The sequence below is a fragment of the Labrus bergylta genome, chromosome 21 (genome assembly GCF_963930695.1).
Source record: "Labrus bergylta chromosome 21, fLabBer1.1, whole genome shotgun sequence".
In the NCBI taxonomy this organism is placed as follows: Eukaryota; Metazoa; Chordata; class Actinopteri; order Labriformes; family Labridae; genus Labrus; species Labrus bergylta.
This window is the reverse complement of record NC_089215.1, coordinates 10,125,338-10,140,287: the sequence shown is the minus strand read 5'-3', so window position 1 is coordinate 10,140,287 and position 14,950 is coordinate 10,125,338. Positions and strand designations below refer to the sequence as shown.

General features: G+C 39.9%; 1 protein-coding gene across 1 annotated transcript; it reads right to left on the bottom strand.

Moving 5' to 3' along the window:
• Nucleotides 1-311: 311 nt before the first annotated feature.
• LOC109990575 (G protein-activated inward rectifier potassium channel 1) lies at nt 312-14,262 on the bottom strand. The gene is made up of 3 exons (XM_065949628.1): nt 13,132-14,262; nt 3,985-4,201; nt 312-3,597 (listed from the first exon to the last, which is right to left on the bottom strand). Exons 1-3 carry the CDS (start codon nt 13,798-13,800, stop codon nt 2,924-2,926), a joined length of 1,560 nt encoding a protein of 519 aa, XP_065805700.1. The 5' UTR covers nt 13,801-14,262; the 3' UTR covers nt 312-2,923.
• Nucleotides 14,263-14,950: the final 688 nt, after the last annotated feature.

The following is a 14,950-nucleotide window of genomic DNA, read 5'->3' as shown; positions in this document are numbered from 1 at the left end:
TTTGTCTGGAGTTTACTTTACTCTGCAGTCTTATCCTTCTTAAATTGTGAGAGAAACCAGGCACATTCACATTTAAGGCTTTAATATTTGATACTAGTCGGTTTCACCACCACAGCAGATTCCACATGAGCAAGGGAAATGTTTTGCAGGTTGATATACTTCACAGTGTTAAAATGTTTCACACAGTCAGCAAAAAACCCAACTGGAGTCCAAGAGAAAAAAGGTTATATAGCATTTCTATAGAGGAAGAGGAAAAAAGGTTATACAGCATTTCTCTAGAGAAGAGGAAAATGTACTCACAGACACACTCGTAATTTCAAATAATTTATTATTAAGCAAGTGCGATATGAACGTTGACTTTATTTTTATATAAACAATAATACATGTGTCTCCTGATGCCAGCATCCCTGCATTGCCAAGTCTTTGTTTTACAATTCAATAATTAGCACTTCTTGAGAGAAAGTCCCAAGTACTTCAAAAGTCAAGAATGATTACATATTGTCACCCAGTGTAAAATGGGCAAATGCAAACACAGTGCAAAGCGGTAAAAGTAGATACATTTTACAGTAATAAACATACAAATCATATTAGTATTCAAACACTACAGTAGTGAGTTAAGTGTATTTATATTTCCTGATTTAAAAAACAAACCGTTTTCAGGCAGATTGACCATTTGCTAAGCCCTACCACTTTTCTTATTGTTGCTTAAACTGTCAAGCTTCCATATTGCACTTTTCATATCTGCTTAACAATGATGATAGAGGCAGATAAGCCATTCCAAATGAATTGAGAAATATATGAACAGTGGGTTCTGAACTCATTTCTACCCCTAAACCATATAGGCAAGCTATTCAGGTACCATTACCTCCATTAGTTTACTAAAACCATGCTTCCATTGATTTGTCAAAATGCCTCTTTCTGCTTAAACACAACAGTGATGATATAGGGCTAAAATATAAACCTTGTGATTACTGACAGTACATAATATTGTGCTAAAAGACTGAGGCAAAACAGGTCCAACAGGAAAAGTACGCTCCTTAATAGGTTGAAGTGTGAAAAGTGAGAAAAAGTGTCATTTTATTTCATGTAAGTCTGTTTGACTGCTTTACTAACATGCTCTTTTTTATTTATAACTATAATTTTGACCTATCCTCATGCATAAAGTGTGATCTTGTCATTTTGTCCATTCCCCACTACCTTTTTGTAAACTTTACTAATCACCCTTAAGCAGGTTGACAAGTATATTACCAAACACGTCCTTGTTATACAAAATGTGAATCCCCTGAGGTCTGTGATGTCGTAGCACATCACGTTGGTAGTCCTTTGAAATGTACCTCCCGGTGCACATTAGATACGCACTGATTGGGAAAATCAGGGCCGATGCCGATACAGATGTTTGAAATAACAATTTAGCAGCTTGCCCATGTTTGTTTCATGGCTTCTTTTGGTGTCGACTTCCACAATGCCAACATTTTCTCTCATGTTTGACAATGAAAACAAGTCAGAGTTTGTTCAAGAGGGGACCCCCTCTGCCCATTAAAAAAAATCTTATCTGAATCATTAGTTAGGTGTGCTAGATGCCGGCATTAAAATGATTTGGCGCAACAAATAAACATCAGCTACTGGCATTCTCATGTTACATTATTTGGCCATGTGCCGGTGTCTGTCAACAGGGCCGATATTGGCTGATACTGATGTTAAACTGATTCATCGATGCATCCCTAGTGCACATCCTTATCCCCAGATTAAATATATTTTTTACATACTTTTGTGATCCAGAGATTACTAAAAACTCACCAGATGAAACTTTTTTGCAGCAAAATACCTCAAAAGATTGCAACTTATATCCTGATTTAAAAAAGAAAAAATATATATTTTAGGTTGTAACAACACCCCCAATATATAAGCGAAATCCTGGAGAGACTGAAAAATAAACATTATTGATGCAATGGACTCAGACAATTAGCATAATTCAAAAAGGTCTCCCTTAAAGGGCCCATATTATGGATATCTGGTTTTATATGCTCTTTAGTGTGTGTTTCCAAGTGTCCTGTGCATGTTTAGGCACATCTATTTGCAAAAATTCTAAGTCCGCGGAAACGCGGATTTAGGACTCCTACATTCTCCTGTTAGCTGTAGCATTAGCTGCATGTAACGCTCGGTTCTAGCCCCCCTCGAAAAAACGTGGGGACTCTGAATGTGGGCACTTCAGAGCCTTAGAGAGAGAGTCAGAAGCGAGCCGGTGCATGGAGCGGCACCACATGAAAACAGACACTTTTTTTTAACTTTAGCTATTGTGAACATACTTTAGTAGGTACATAGATTAAATATACAAACCCCAAAAAGGGCATAATATGGGCTCTTTAAAAATGAATGAGGCCAAAAATCAGGTAGCGTCAAGATGCGTCTTTAACCTTAATGAAGCTCCCTGGAAACCAATTCAGGCCTGTGGAAAATCCAACATGGGGACAGACCTGCTGTGCATAGGTACAGTAGCTAAGTAATAATTGGAAGATTGCAGTTTGGGAAAGGGTTAGGATTCAGTAAATGGTCCAAAAAAGGTCTGTGTTTTCTATAAAAATGGTGCTTGTTGGGATTTTAAAGTATTTGATTTAACTCTCTGAACAGAAGTGAAATAAACAAGCACAAGGGTAGAAGTATGAGAAGTCAGTTAGGGGCACAGATGGCGATTTATGAAAAGATGACTCACAGTATGAGCGGATGGATGGCTTATTGGCGTTGTACTTCTATTTGTGGCACTGGACAACTTATTAAAGAGCCCGTAAGTAAAGGTAAAATACTGGTCAAAATCTGCAGGACAAAAATTCAACTATTATCACAGTAGTTTTCAGTTATATGCAATGCCCATTAAGCCTGATTCAGTTTTCAAAATGTTTCAAGTCTTAAAGGTAGTCAGCACAAGTCAGCGGTCAGCATTCATTCTGCGCAGTTTGGCCGGTAGGTTGTCCTCTGGCCGACTCCCTACCAATGGGATCTGGACTGGCTTTGGGGTCTGGGCAGCAATGGAGCTATATGCTGCTGGCAGTCTGTGTTTCTCCACCTCTCCCTCCTCTGCTTCTCCATCCAAGGACAACAGCTGGACCTGCTCCTCTGGCTGTCCTTGCCTCACAGCTGGGATGGAGCTGGACCTCAGCCTCTGAATACTAAGCGGAAGATCTCCTGTGCTTGAGGCCTTACCCCCGGGCAAGGATGGCCCGGTCTTATACCCCCTCAAGAGGAGCTCCTCTCTAGTGGAGCTCATGCGTTGTAGTTTGCTGGGCCGTCTGGTGACTTGGTCCTCCATGTGGTCTGCGCAGTCAGCCGACAGGAGCCTTTCTCTTCGCCCTCCACGTCCACCATTACCCAACAGAGGGGACGAGGGCGTGGGTGCAACAGGCAGAGGGTTTGGTGATGTCAGTGAAGACTTCTCCTCCTGCTCTTTTACGCTGTGTGGTGGCGTTGGGACCTCAAATGTGTTGTGGAACTGGGAATAGTCGACTCTAAAAAAGCCCTCCTCCAGTGACATGACTGGGAGGAAACGGTTGCCCCACAAGACTTCATCCTCGGTGTAAGACGTCCTCGCCTGACATGTCATTCCTAGTATGGAGAGAAGAGATGGGATTGTAGTGAAATAGTTCAAATACTGGCAAAAAGACCAATACAGTAACATTGTGAAGAACATTTTTTGAAAGTGAGCTGTTAAATCAAAATGAACAGTGAGCCAAACAAACTAATGAAAAGTTGTGAATTACTCAAAGGGAGACAGATATATTAGAAAAAAACACAACATTGATGCCATTGAATAATTAATGAACATGAAATTAATCATTCTGTTACAATTTTTAATCTTGCATCACTGAGAAATGCTCTCTGTCTCAGACTTAATGATGATCCAAAAGTAATTAGGGTAATGAAAGTGCATTCAAAGTTTTTATAAAAAAAAAAAAAAAAAAAAAAAAAAAAAGATATATAACTTGATCTAACCAGTAGTCTCAACGATTCCCTCTAGAATGACGACGATCTCAAACTCCTCGTTCTTGAGGGAGCGCTGTGACAGATCGAAGAACGGGCTCTTGTTGTTGATCTCGTGGCAGATGGTCAGAGGCGACACCAAGAAGAGCTGGTCCGCCCCCGTCCCAAAACCCACGTCCAGCTCACACTGGTCCAAGGGCAGGAACTCACCCTCCGGGGTCTGCCGTGACTAGAAACACAAATGATCAGAACATTTAGGAGTCTTTTTTTCATTATTTGTGATTTCAATGGAGCTAGGGGATATGAAACCCAACAATATTTGAAAGTTAACAGTGACTGGATGGAGCAACATGGTAATCTAAACAGATGAATGATTAAAGTTCAATTTGGATACCACTAAAATAAAGACCTGAAATTAAAAAAACACAAACATTTATCTGTCTTTATGAGCTTAAAATGTTTTCAAGTTTCAAAATCTTGATAATCAATATCATTATAAGTTTTCATTTTTAATTATTAGAATGCAACAAATTATATTATTTTACAGTGGACTCTGATAGCTAGTTAGCTTATCTTAACAAAGAGATCGGAAACTGAGGAAAAGCAATCCTGGTTCTGTCAACAATGAGGTATATGAGGCCTAACAACAGCAAAGGACAATTAAGATGTTTTCTCTATTGGATAATACCTTCCACTCAGATGGATGTTTCCATTTTTGCAACTTCTGTATTTGTTTGCATGCTTTGTTGCAGGCAGCTCTGATGGAAATGTAACAGACTTTGTGTTAAGGGTCCCATGAAATCACTTTGTTAAAGCAATTTTCATCTGTGATTTGACATCGTTCCACATGACATGTGATGTTAGGGTGGGAGTTTGAGTGGGAAGGGAAAAAGGTCTGCACATTGCAGGTGTTTGTAGTTGTTCACAACTTCATGCATCATGCTCAATTAAATGCACATTTTTGTCTTCAATCTAAGGATTACTCATCAATAACACTACAAAAATGAACATATTAATGCACAGCTATTTTAGATCAGACCTGCCTGCTGTTGTTTTTCTTTTAAACAAAAATTGGGCGGCTGATTCTGCCCCAAAAATCTATGATGACATTTTTAGGACGGAATATTTATTTGAAAAACATTTATTTGCCTCCAGGGAAGAAAATATGTTCTTGCGCCTTTCGGCAGAGACATGGGATGATTTTTGATACAAGGATACAAAGGAAAGGAACATTTTGACATTTTTTTTGGTGCATAGTAATAGATCTCACAACAATACATCAAAGAGATGCAACAAAACTAAAAAGCTGTTCTCAGGACATTGATGTTGTTCTCTATTTTCTCACAGGCAGACATGACCGGTAAAGTCTGTGGAAATATAAAAAGAAAAAGGCATCTCACTTCTTCTACAGCTCCTTTATCATCATGCTGCAACATTGAGACAGAAATATATCCCTGTACATAAGAACATGCTACTTAAAAAGTCCTGAGTATCAGCCTGGCCTTGTAGACAAGTATCATTAGATTATTAGAAAACACTTGTTTTGCTCTAGGGAAACCGAGCTCAGTCAAATAAAGTACTCCTGTAGCTGTTAGATTAAAACATGGGATTAGGTCAAAGGCTCTCAATAAGCTTATAAAACCTCTTTGCCTGTCAACTGAGAGCCTCTTACACTATTCATAAAGAAAATGTGTTTGTTTCTCACAGAAGGCTAAAGATAATAACCCTACAAAAAATCCATCATCTCTGCAATCAACAAGAGAAAAACGATGACAAAAGAAACACAATTCAAACTAAGTAATATTTAGCTATAGCTTAACTCTGAACCAGTATATTTTTCTCTCTCTCATCTTGTATGCAGAGGGGCCTCTATGGCCCTTTGAGTGAAGAGCCACCAGTCCACAGATGGCAAACAGACTGTCATTTGTATTCACAGTGATGCTGAGGACAGAAGGGTGTGACATTTCACAGGAAGACGTCTGTGCCCACAGATCCCTGGCGCGCCTTGGAGAGGGAAAGTGTCACCCATTGAACTGTATCAGGGAATGGCACTAATGAAATATTCAGACAGGGGGCCATTTCCTAACTGAAGTCAAACCAATTCAATTAGAAAGATGTTTTACAGAAAAATTAAGGCAAAATGAGGCTGTTGGGAAAATGAAAATGAAGACAGTTGTAGAAAGACCCTGTCCTGTCCTCTAAAATGCCAGTCTGGACGGAAAAATCACAAAGTGAAAGATATTCCTGAACTCTGTTCAGCCTAAAAAAAAGATTTAATCACATTTGTTGCAATGTCATCCACCTGCACACTGCATCGGTAACAGCCTGCATGCAAGCACACACTCAATGTAGATGACTTTTACCGTTAAAATGTTCTTCTGACCTTGTTAGTGGTTATACAGCTGCCTCTGTGATAAATGTCCGCATTTGTAAAATCTGTTGTATTCAAAACCATTGAGCACTGCTTGGCTGTCTGTCAAGTCGTTTAACACAATCTGTTCAACTTGTTGTCTCGTCTGTAACTTAAAAGCACAGCCCCATTGTTTCAGCAAGGCTGGTTTTGGCCTGTATCCCCGCTCAGGGTTATATCACAGTTCTAAACTTTGGAAAATATACTTCCTTGCTGTGAGTAGTGTAAGAAAATTAAAACAACTTGTGTTTGTACAGAAATTATGAAGCTATAGTCAGCAGCCATTTATGTTAGCTTAGCACAAATACTGCAAACAGCGCAGAAAGCTAGCAGTGCTTTTCCAAAGGTAACAAAATTAACCTTCAATCGCATTTCCAGCCAAGGAATTACCACATTGTGTATTTGTTAACACACAGAGTATTTTGTTGTCTTTGGACAGAGTCAGGCTATCTGTACAATACTATGCTAACTCAACCAGTTGTATGCCGTAGCCTTAAATTGAACAATTATGAGAGTGCTATCAAGTCTGACATCTATTTTTAAAGTCGTATTTTATATTTCTGTTGTGCACTAAAGTGACACACTCTAGACCCTTTCCTGTCTTATCTCATATAGCTATCTGCCTGCTTCATCCCCATTTATCTATCAGACATATGTTGGAAAAATGGCAAAACTCAGTGTAGTACTTTTGCAATTGATCTTATGCTAGTGTTGTTTATTTATTCTGCTGGAAAAGCTTGCCACATCTCCTGCAGGTTGGAGGAATGCGTACAATCATTCTAAAAAGCCTTCCATATTTATGAATTCATTTTTTTTTTATGTCACCGACACATTTAATGTGAAAATTGTCCCCGAGATGGTGCATGCAGGTGTCCCATTAGTCAGCAAAGCTCATACAATATATGCTGGAAATGGAAGCCAATTTCCTTGAAAAATCATATCTATGTCATTCTAGTCATGAAAGTGAAAGCTGCCATTTACCCAGATACTTGTTTGTGACTTGCACGATAGTGTTGCAGAAAATTATACATCTGCCGAGGAAGGAGCAAACTGCTTGATGGTGAAAGGTTCCAACAAGGTGAAAGACTTGTGTGTTCTTTCACAATCCATAAACAGTCGAGCCACAAGGGGGGAAATTAATGGGCTTTGGAAAGGGGCCTGATGTAGAGAGAGTGCTTAAATTACCAAACCACCTGAGAGTCAAGTTAAGTGAAAGCAGCCCCAATCCCTAGTGACAAGCTTCTTCCTCATTGATATTGTATGTCTGTTTGTGCACAGCATATGTGAGAGGGATGCAAACAATTATTACCAGGGAACTTTAGAATAGTGAATAGTGAATAGTGTGCGTTTGTGCAAATTTGTACCAGTGTATATGTGTATATATGTCCAATTGTTCCAGCTGGAACCTTTGAATTTTGTGCTGGACATATTCACAAGGCAGCTGATTTCCTCTTTAATCATGCTTTGGTTGGATCTCAAACGCTTTGGGCTGTAGTAAATGGTATAAACATAAGGAATGTGCAACATTATATTTTCAACTAGACTTCTAGCTAACGGTAATGCTCGATAGAAGTGGTTATGTGCTTACATTAGGTTTGACTGATACAATAAGAAACGTTTAAGTACCTAGAAAATGGAAAATTTAGCGAGGGTGAGTGATTGAATTCTAACATTATTGTTTGATAATATACAATAACATTAAAAAAAATATCGTTTGCAACTGCTCTGATATGGAAAGTATGGCGTTACTTTTTAGCTAATGGTAATTCAAGCTGGGAAAGTTTTGAATGTGATGATAACACCATAGAACACAATAGAAGGGCAAAACTTAAGCATATGGCTAATTGAGCTAGGAAGTGATGAGAACATTAGCTGTTGTCAAAAAGAAGCTAATCATTTATCAAATATGTTGTTATAACTACCATATGGCTAACTGTCCTTCCAGATTCTTACTTTCCATTTTAATCCCAGTTGCTGATTGTCCTTATAACTGTACTTAAGAATGTGTCAGATATCCCCGACTTCTGACCTGGAACTCAACATTACAACATTTCAACAGATTCAGGGTTCCCATCGTAAGAGTTGTGTCAAGGGAAAATGGCTGCCAGAGGTTGTTTTTGAACACCTGTAACATTTTATCAGCTGTTCCAAAATCTCCCCTCAACATCATTAAAGCTCATACAACTTTCTTTCTTTTTGTCTTTTCTCTTTGTGTTCCCCTTTTTCCTGCTTGTCTTTCAGATTGAGTAACAGTTGTGTAGTGTTGTGCTGACTTGTCTATCCGCCTTTAACAACCAGCATCCATGCCTGTCATTCTGCTACTTCTAGTCCTTATCACTCATCCTGCTGCCGAACAAACTATTGAGACCCGCCTATTCTTACATTGACAAGCTGTCACTCTTCTCCTTCCATCTTTTGGCTTGGTCCTGCTTGCCACATCGCTCCTGTTTAATTCTGTTTTCTTTATGGTCGCTTAGTGCTCTCCACGCATGGTTAGAATACCAGAACATGTTCTTTAATTTAAAAATCATATTCTGAAAGCGCTTCAGGGGTCAGTGAACATACCACTGCATTCTTTTGATTTATTAATGAAGGATGCATTAATATTAATGGGTATTCAAGGACAGTTATCATTTGAATTAATATGCATTATAGAGAAATGCAGAAGCCTACGACGGAATAATGATGTAAAATTTGTAGATGGAAATGTCATATAAGCCATAAATTGTTGTCGGTGATCAGCTTAGTGATCCTTGGATCCCCAAGTCTTGTATTATCTTTCTTGGACAGAAGTTGAAGTGCAGCTGTACTTTCCCTCTCATTCAAACTGTTAAGAGCTCAATTGCTGCTAGCCTATTTGCTAAGCTTGTTATAAATATTTTATCTTGTATCACTCAGAAGGTTTTTCCTGGAAGCCAAGTTTTTTTAGAGTAGTCCTCTACAGTGGCTGGGAAGTTCAAACCCAAATTACAAAGTTTGGAATACTTTTGCAAAGCTTGAGACAAATTTACATTTTGGAAAACATTTTATATAAAAAATGACTAAAGCACTTTCATAAAGAACAAAAGAGATTTACATTTTAGACACAGAAGTGAATCTTGGCCAAAAGGGAATGTACCAATTGCCAGAAGTGACCCAGGAGTGACAGAGTGAGCTGTCAATAAGTTTGTTTTGAGCGCAATGACTGTGGGAAATGTGTTATAGGAGTAAATGCTGACCCAATGATGTTTTGTCTGTTTTGCGGAACACACCTGAACCGTCAACGCAGTCTGTTTGTCAAAACAAAACTGACGGCTCACTAAGTCACTTCCAGGTCACTGGAATCGACAAGATTTTGCTGATTGTAAATCTGTATCAGCGCTCGTAAAAGTTTTTTCGCGTTTTGTAAATTTGTTTTATAAAATGTCAAAATGTTTTCCAAAATGTAAATTGGTCTCAAACTTTGCAAAAGTGTTTCACACTTTGTAATTTTTGGTTTGTACTTCCCAGCCACTGTAGTCCTCTTCTAAAAAGCAACAGGCCCAATGATCATGCATAATAAAAAAAAAGAATAAAGCATCCCGTCAATTATGAGTGTCTTTCTGACATTCTACTGACTGCAAGCTGAGCTGCCAGACGTTTATTCTAACACTTTACCTGATTGAATTTAATGCTAAAAAAAATAATATACAGGACTTGTAACAAAAAAAAGTAGTCTCCTGCAGATCTTTTGTTGTCTAGTCGGTTGGTGTTATGAGACAGCAGTAGATGTGAGTCATTCCTATGTCACTTCCTCCTGGATCATTTTGTAAAATAGTGACAAAAATAAGTTAAAAGGGATTTTTTTTATATCGCACCAAAATATGCACAACAACCTTGTTTTTCCTGCAGTATCCAGGTCCTATAAGAATTTACAACCCATGACTCTCCCTGACACCGGGTTTCAGTTGCCATGTCAAAGTACATTTACACAACTCCATCACCAGGATTTACTTCAGCGTGTCTCATTTCTCCACTCAGCTTTGTGGGCAGCCCATCTCACTGTGACCTTGAGCTGTGTGTTACCTGAACACAAGCCATGCCATTGTTTCCACAGTGCAGGAATAGTACTACAGGGTGATGTAGAGCCAATTTACTCTACAATAGCCCGCTGTAAAGTCTGGAAGCTCAGCAGTGTAGCTTTATGGACTCGTGAGCATCATTGTGTCACTTAGCAAACTTTAAAAGAGACATTCGATCGTTGCATTGCAGATTTCATCTCTTTGAATAACAGATTTCATCTAAAATCCAGAAAAAGAAGAAAGGTTGATCTTAAAGTAAGGGAAAACGTTAAATCTTTTGTAGTAAACAAGTCCAAGAAAATCCATGAAACCCATGAAACTGTCCTGGATAAAAGTGAACTCTGAAAAAGTGTGTTTTCATTGTTTACTGTTTGGCCTGAGGAACCGATTGAGTGCACGTTACTCTGGAACTTTAAAGCAGATCATTAAGAATCTCACACATCTCTGACCTTCCACCAGCACATTTAGAGTTGTGGCTTTAAGAACAAGTTAATCATTATTTTTTATTATTTGCCAGAATGACCAAGCAGACGGCCAAGGTCTGCTTAACTAAAAGAAAACATGAAAAAACTGATGAGTGAAAACACTTCAAACATTACCACTGTGGTGTATTTTGTTTTGATTATATTACACAGGCAAATTCATTTTCTTTTACAACGTCCTTGGAGGTAAGGACAGGTTCAGTGCAGCTAAATCACTCTATAGTGAATGTACTCTGCAATAGTACTGCAGCAGTCTATGCAGTTTTTTTCTTCTGGTTTTCTGGTTGTGAAAGTGATCTGCTCAAACTTTAAGATTGAAACTTTTCCTCTGGGCCTTAAGGGATTAAATAGAAACCATAATCTAAATCCTGTACACGGTCATTATTTAATAATGAATCTGCCGTGGTACCATGTGCACTGAAAAGAGTCTACGGTACTTGGAAGATGTCTGATATATATATGACATCACTATTAGCACACTCACCGTGCAGACAGATCAAGCCAAAGTCAAATATGACAGCATGTCCCATCGGTGAATATAGGAAAACTTCTACAGAATGTGAAACCAATCTCAATGTACTGTAGGCCTCTGTAGAAGATGATACAGAATGTGTGCTGTGATGCTGGGTTGAGTAATTGTGATTACCACACCATATTTTCTTTGCTTTTCCAGGCTGTTAATTAGAGAGTCACTGATAATAGAATGAATTAAAGCTCCGCCTGGAAAGAGCTGGAGCATTAGTGTTAATAAGGTATAAAATCAGGGCCTTTAATGTGTTAACCTAAGTGACTTTTATTCCTTTAGTTGATATCAGTTTCTTTTTTTACTGTACTCAGGAGAAAATTAAACAGACTGAGTAGACGAGGCGTTAAGTGCAACACAAAGTATGAACCATATCAATGCATTAAAAGTAGTGTTAACATTCTGTGAGCTTTATATTGACCCTCCCTCGAGGTTCAGAAAGTACACTGTCACTAAAGATCAGCATGCTGCTCCACAGAGACAACACAAGCACAGCTACCTTCCCCACTGTCACAACAAAGCACCGCTGCTCTTTAGATATCTGCAAATGTTTGGACTGATGAAATGTAGATTTCATTTATAAACCATGACTGCAACCCGGAGGAAAGCTAGACACACGACTGTCTAATAATGTGTTTATATGTGAGGGACTTTTGGTGCATGGTGATTACTGTTTGAGCACAAAATGAAGCGATCACAATCTAATCACAGCTATGGACCATCTAAGCTTCTTCAGATAAAAAAAAAATATATTACATGCAGACTGAATCAACCCTCTAACTTTATATATATGCAAAGACTGTTAAATGTTTTTTTTCTCCCTTTTCCTGCATTTTTCATTTGCCGCACTTGTTTTCTTTGATTAATACATATTTGAGGTCCTTATTTGAGCAACCATTTTGCACACACTTTATAAATACAAAAGTCTACCACCGCCAGCTCTTAGTGCTGCAGATTAGTGGCGTTTCATCTCTCTGCAAGTAAGACCTCAAAAAATAGTCTTACCCAAGTGCCTTCCTCAAAGTATAGGAATGGGTTCAATTGATCTAATAGTCAATAAGCCTACTTTCCCCACCAACTGTCCCCTGGAGGCCCATTCATCTCATCTGCAGACAGCTGAAGCTCAGGCTGAACAGATATACAGCCCACTGACGTCCATACTGCTGACTGAGGGGGGACAGTTTGTGAGGAGGACCCTGACTATATCAGAAAACACACACACACACACACACACACACACACACACACACACACACACACACACACACACACACACACACACACACACACACACACACACACACACACACACACACACACACACGCGCACACACACACACACACAAACACTGCGGATAAAAAAGGAACAGCGATGATAGAAAAGAAAAAGTGTTGAGGACCAATTCAGCTCTAAGGAAGTTGCTGCAGGGGCAAATGAAAATGGGAACCCTAAAACCATAGACTCTGCAAATCGTAGAGACCCCCAGGGAGTGCAATCAATTTTTGAGATGAATGGAAATTCAATGCATGACTTGGAAAGCACTCATAAAACATAATGGGCTATTTCAGAACAAATTAAGTAACTGCCAATTAGCCTCAACGTTGATAATGGCGTTCACAGACTTCAGGTGAAAATAGAAAGGGGAAAAGTGTGCCTACTTTTGTGGTGATTTTTTTTAATTTTACGTTTATGTGTTGTCCTACCTTGATGAGTTTGCACCTGATCTGTGCGGACACCATGTGGCTGTTCCGCAGGTTCCCCACGCGGAACATGAGGCACAACTTCCCGTCCCGCTGCGAAATCACCGCGTCCTGGCTGAACATCAGCGTCTCTGCGCGCTTCTTTGGCTGGGACATCTTTATGAACATGCAGCCGATGAGGAAGGCGTCCACGATGGAGCCCAGCAGCGACTGGAAGAGGAAGAGGATGATACCCTCGGGGCACTTCTCGGTGATGTAGCGGTAGCCGTAGCCGATGGTCGCCTCCGTCTCGATAAAGAACAGGAACGCGGAGGGAAAGTTGTACACGTTGGCGACGCACGGGGTGTAGGACGAGTCGTGGCCGCTGTTGCTCAGGTCCCCGCGGATGTAGGCGATCACCCACCACATGAAAGCCATCACCAGCCACGCGACTGTGTAAGTGAGGATGAAGATAAGTAGATTCCAGCGCCACTTGAGATCAACTAATGTTGTGAAGAGATCCGAGATGTATCGGCTGGTCTCCCCGCCAAGGTTACCGTGCTGGACGTTGCAGCGGCCGTTCTTCTCCACGAACCGCTGCCTTTTCTTCTTCACCTGGGCGGAAAAAGTAATGCCCTGGCTGGTGTTCACCACCTGGTAGTCCTCTCCGAATTTCCTCCGTATGGCTGACATTGTATGAATCACCTATAGTCTAATTAGCCCACTTGTGCAGAATCCGGCTCTTTACGCAAGTTTGGCACCCCCTTCCCAAAACCATTCAAAAGGAATCAGCGCGCGTCTCGCATCCTGTAAGATGAAGATGCTCCTCTCTCCCGTAAGTGAATCGCAAGTGACCAGAGATTCTGCGCACCGCATGATTTAGACTCACTCTTTTACGCACAGAAGTCCACTGTTCATCCATAAAGATCAAATAAACCAATTTAAAGTTGCCTTTAAAAAAAAGAAAGAAAAAAAGCTGTATTCAGATAACTCCACTGCAAGACTGCATGCGTCCTTGGCAGATCCACTGAGGTGTCGCCATTCAGTTAAGATGTGTACATAAACAGCAGCTACAGTGCGCACTGTCCTCCTGACAGGAACACGGTACTGTGGGAGTGACTACTGTTTCAAGAGTGAACACGAACTGCCGCACATTTGCCCTTACAGAAAGGTGGGTGGGACTGTGTGTGTGTGTGTGTGTGTGTGTGTGCGTGCGTGCGTGTGTGACTGTGTGCGTGTGTGCGTGTGTGAGAGAGAGAGAGAGGGTGATAGGTTGCTAGAAATGGAATTGTTTTTTTTCTTTCTTTATTGTTCTGTGTATCGCATTGCTAGTGTGAACGTGTATTCAACCCCTTTTTCTTCGTTTGGAGGTATTTCTTTCTTTCTATTTAATTACCAACACTGTTAAACGATTTCCGATTGCATACTTAATCATACTCCATCTCAAGGATAAGACTGAACTGTAAGAGCCATCTTGTAATCGCTGGTGGCTCTTTGATTCCCCCTAGTGTTTCCTCAGTGGAAGTGAGCTTGAGACTGAGCCAATATCGTCAGATGCAGTAGCCTATGAACTGCATTCATAACGATACTGCATTTAAGTGACTGTTTCAGGTTGTCGATGAAGAAATTACTCAGCAAATCTTCATATTCACTCGGATCTCAGGATGGTCGTTCAGAAAACGTCTCTAAACAAACGTAACACACAACTCATTGTGGGAATATCCTGTTGAATTATTTGTCATTTATTTAGTAGGCCTATATTAGTCAAAGGTAGCTAGAAGCCTATATATGCACTCTTGCACGAAAGAAGAAGAACTATTTTTACCTTCAAAAAACACTTTCC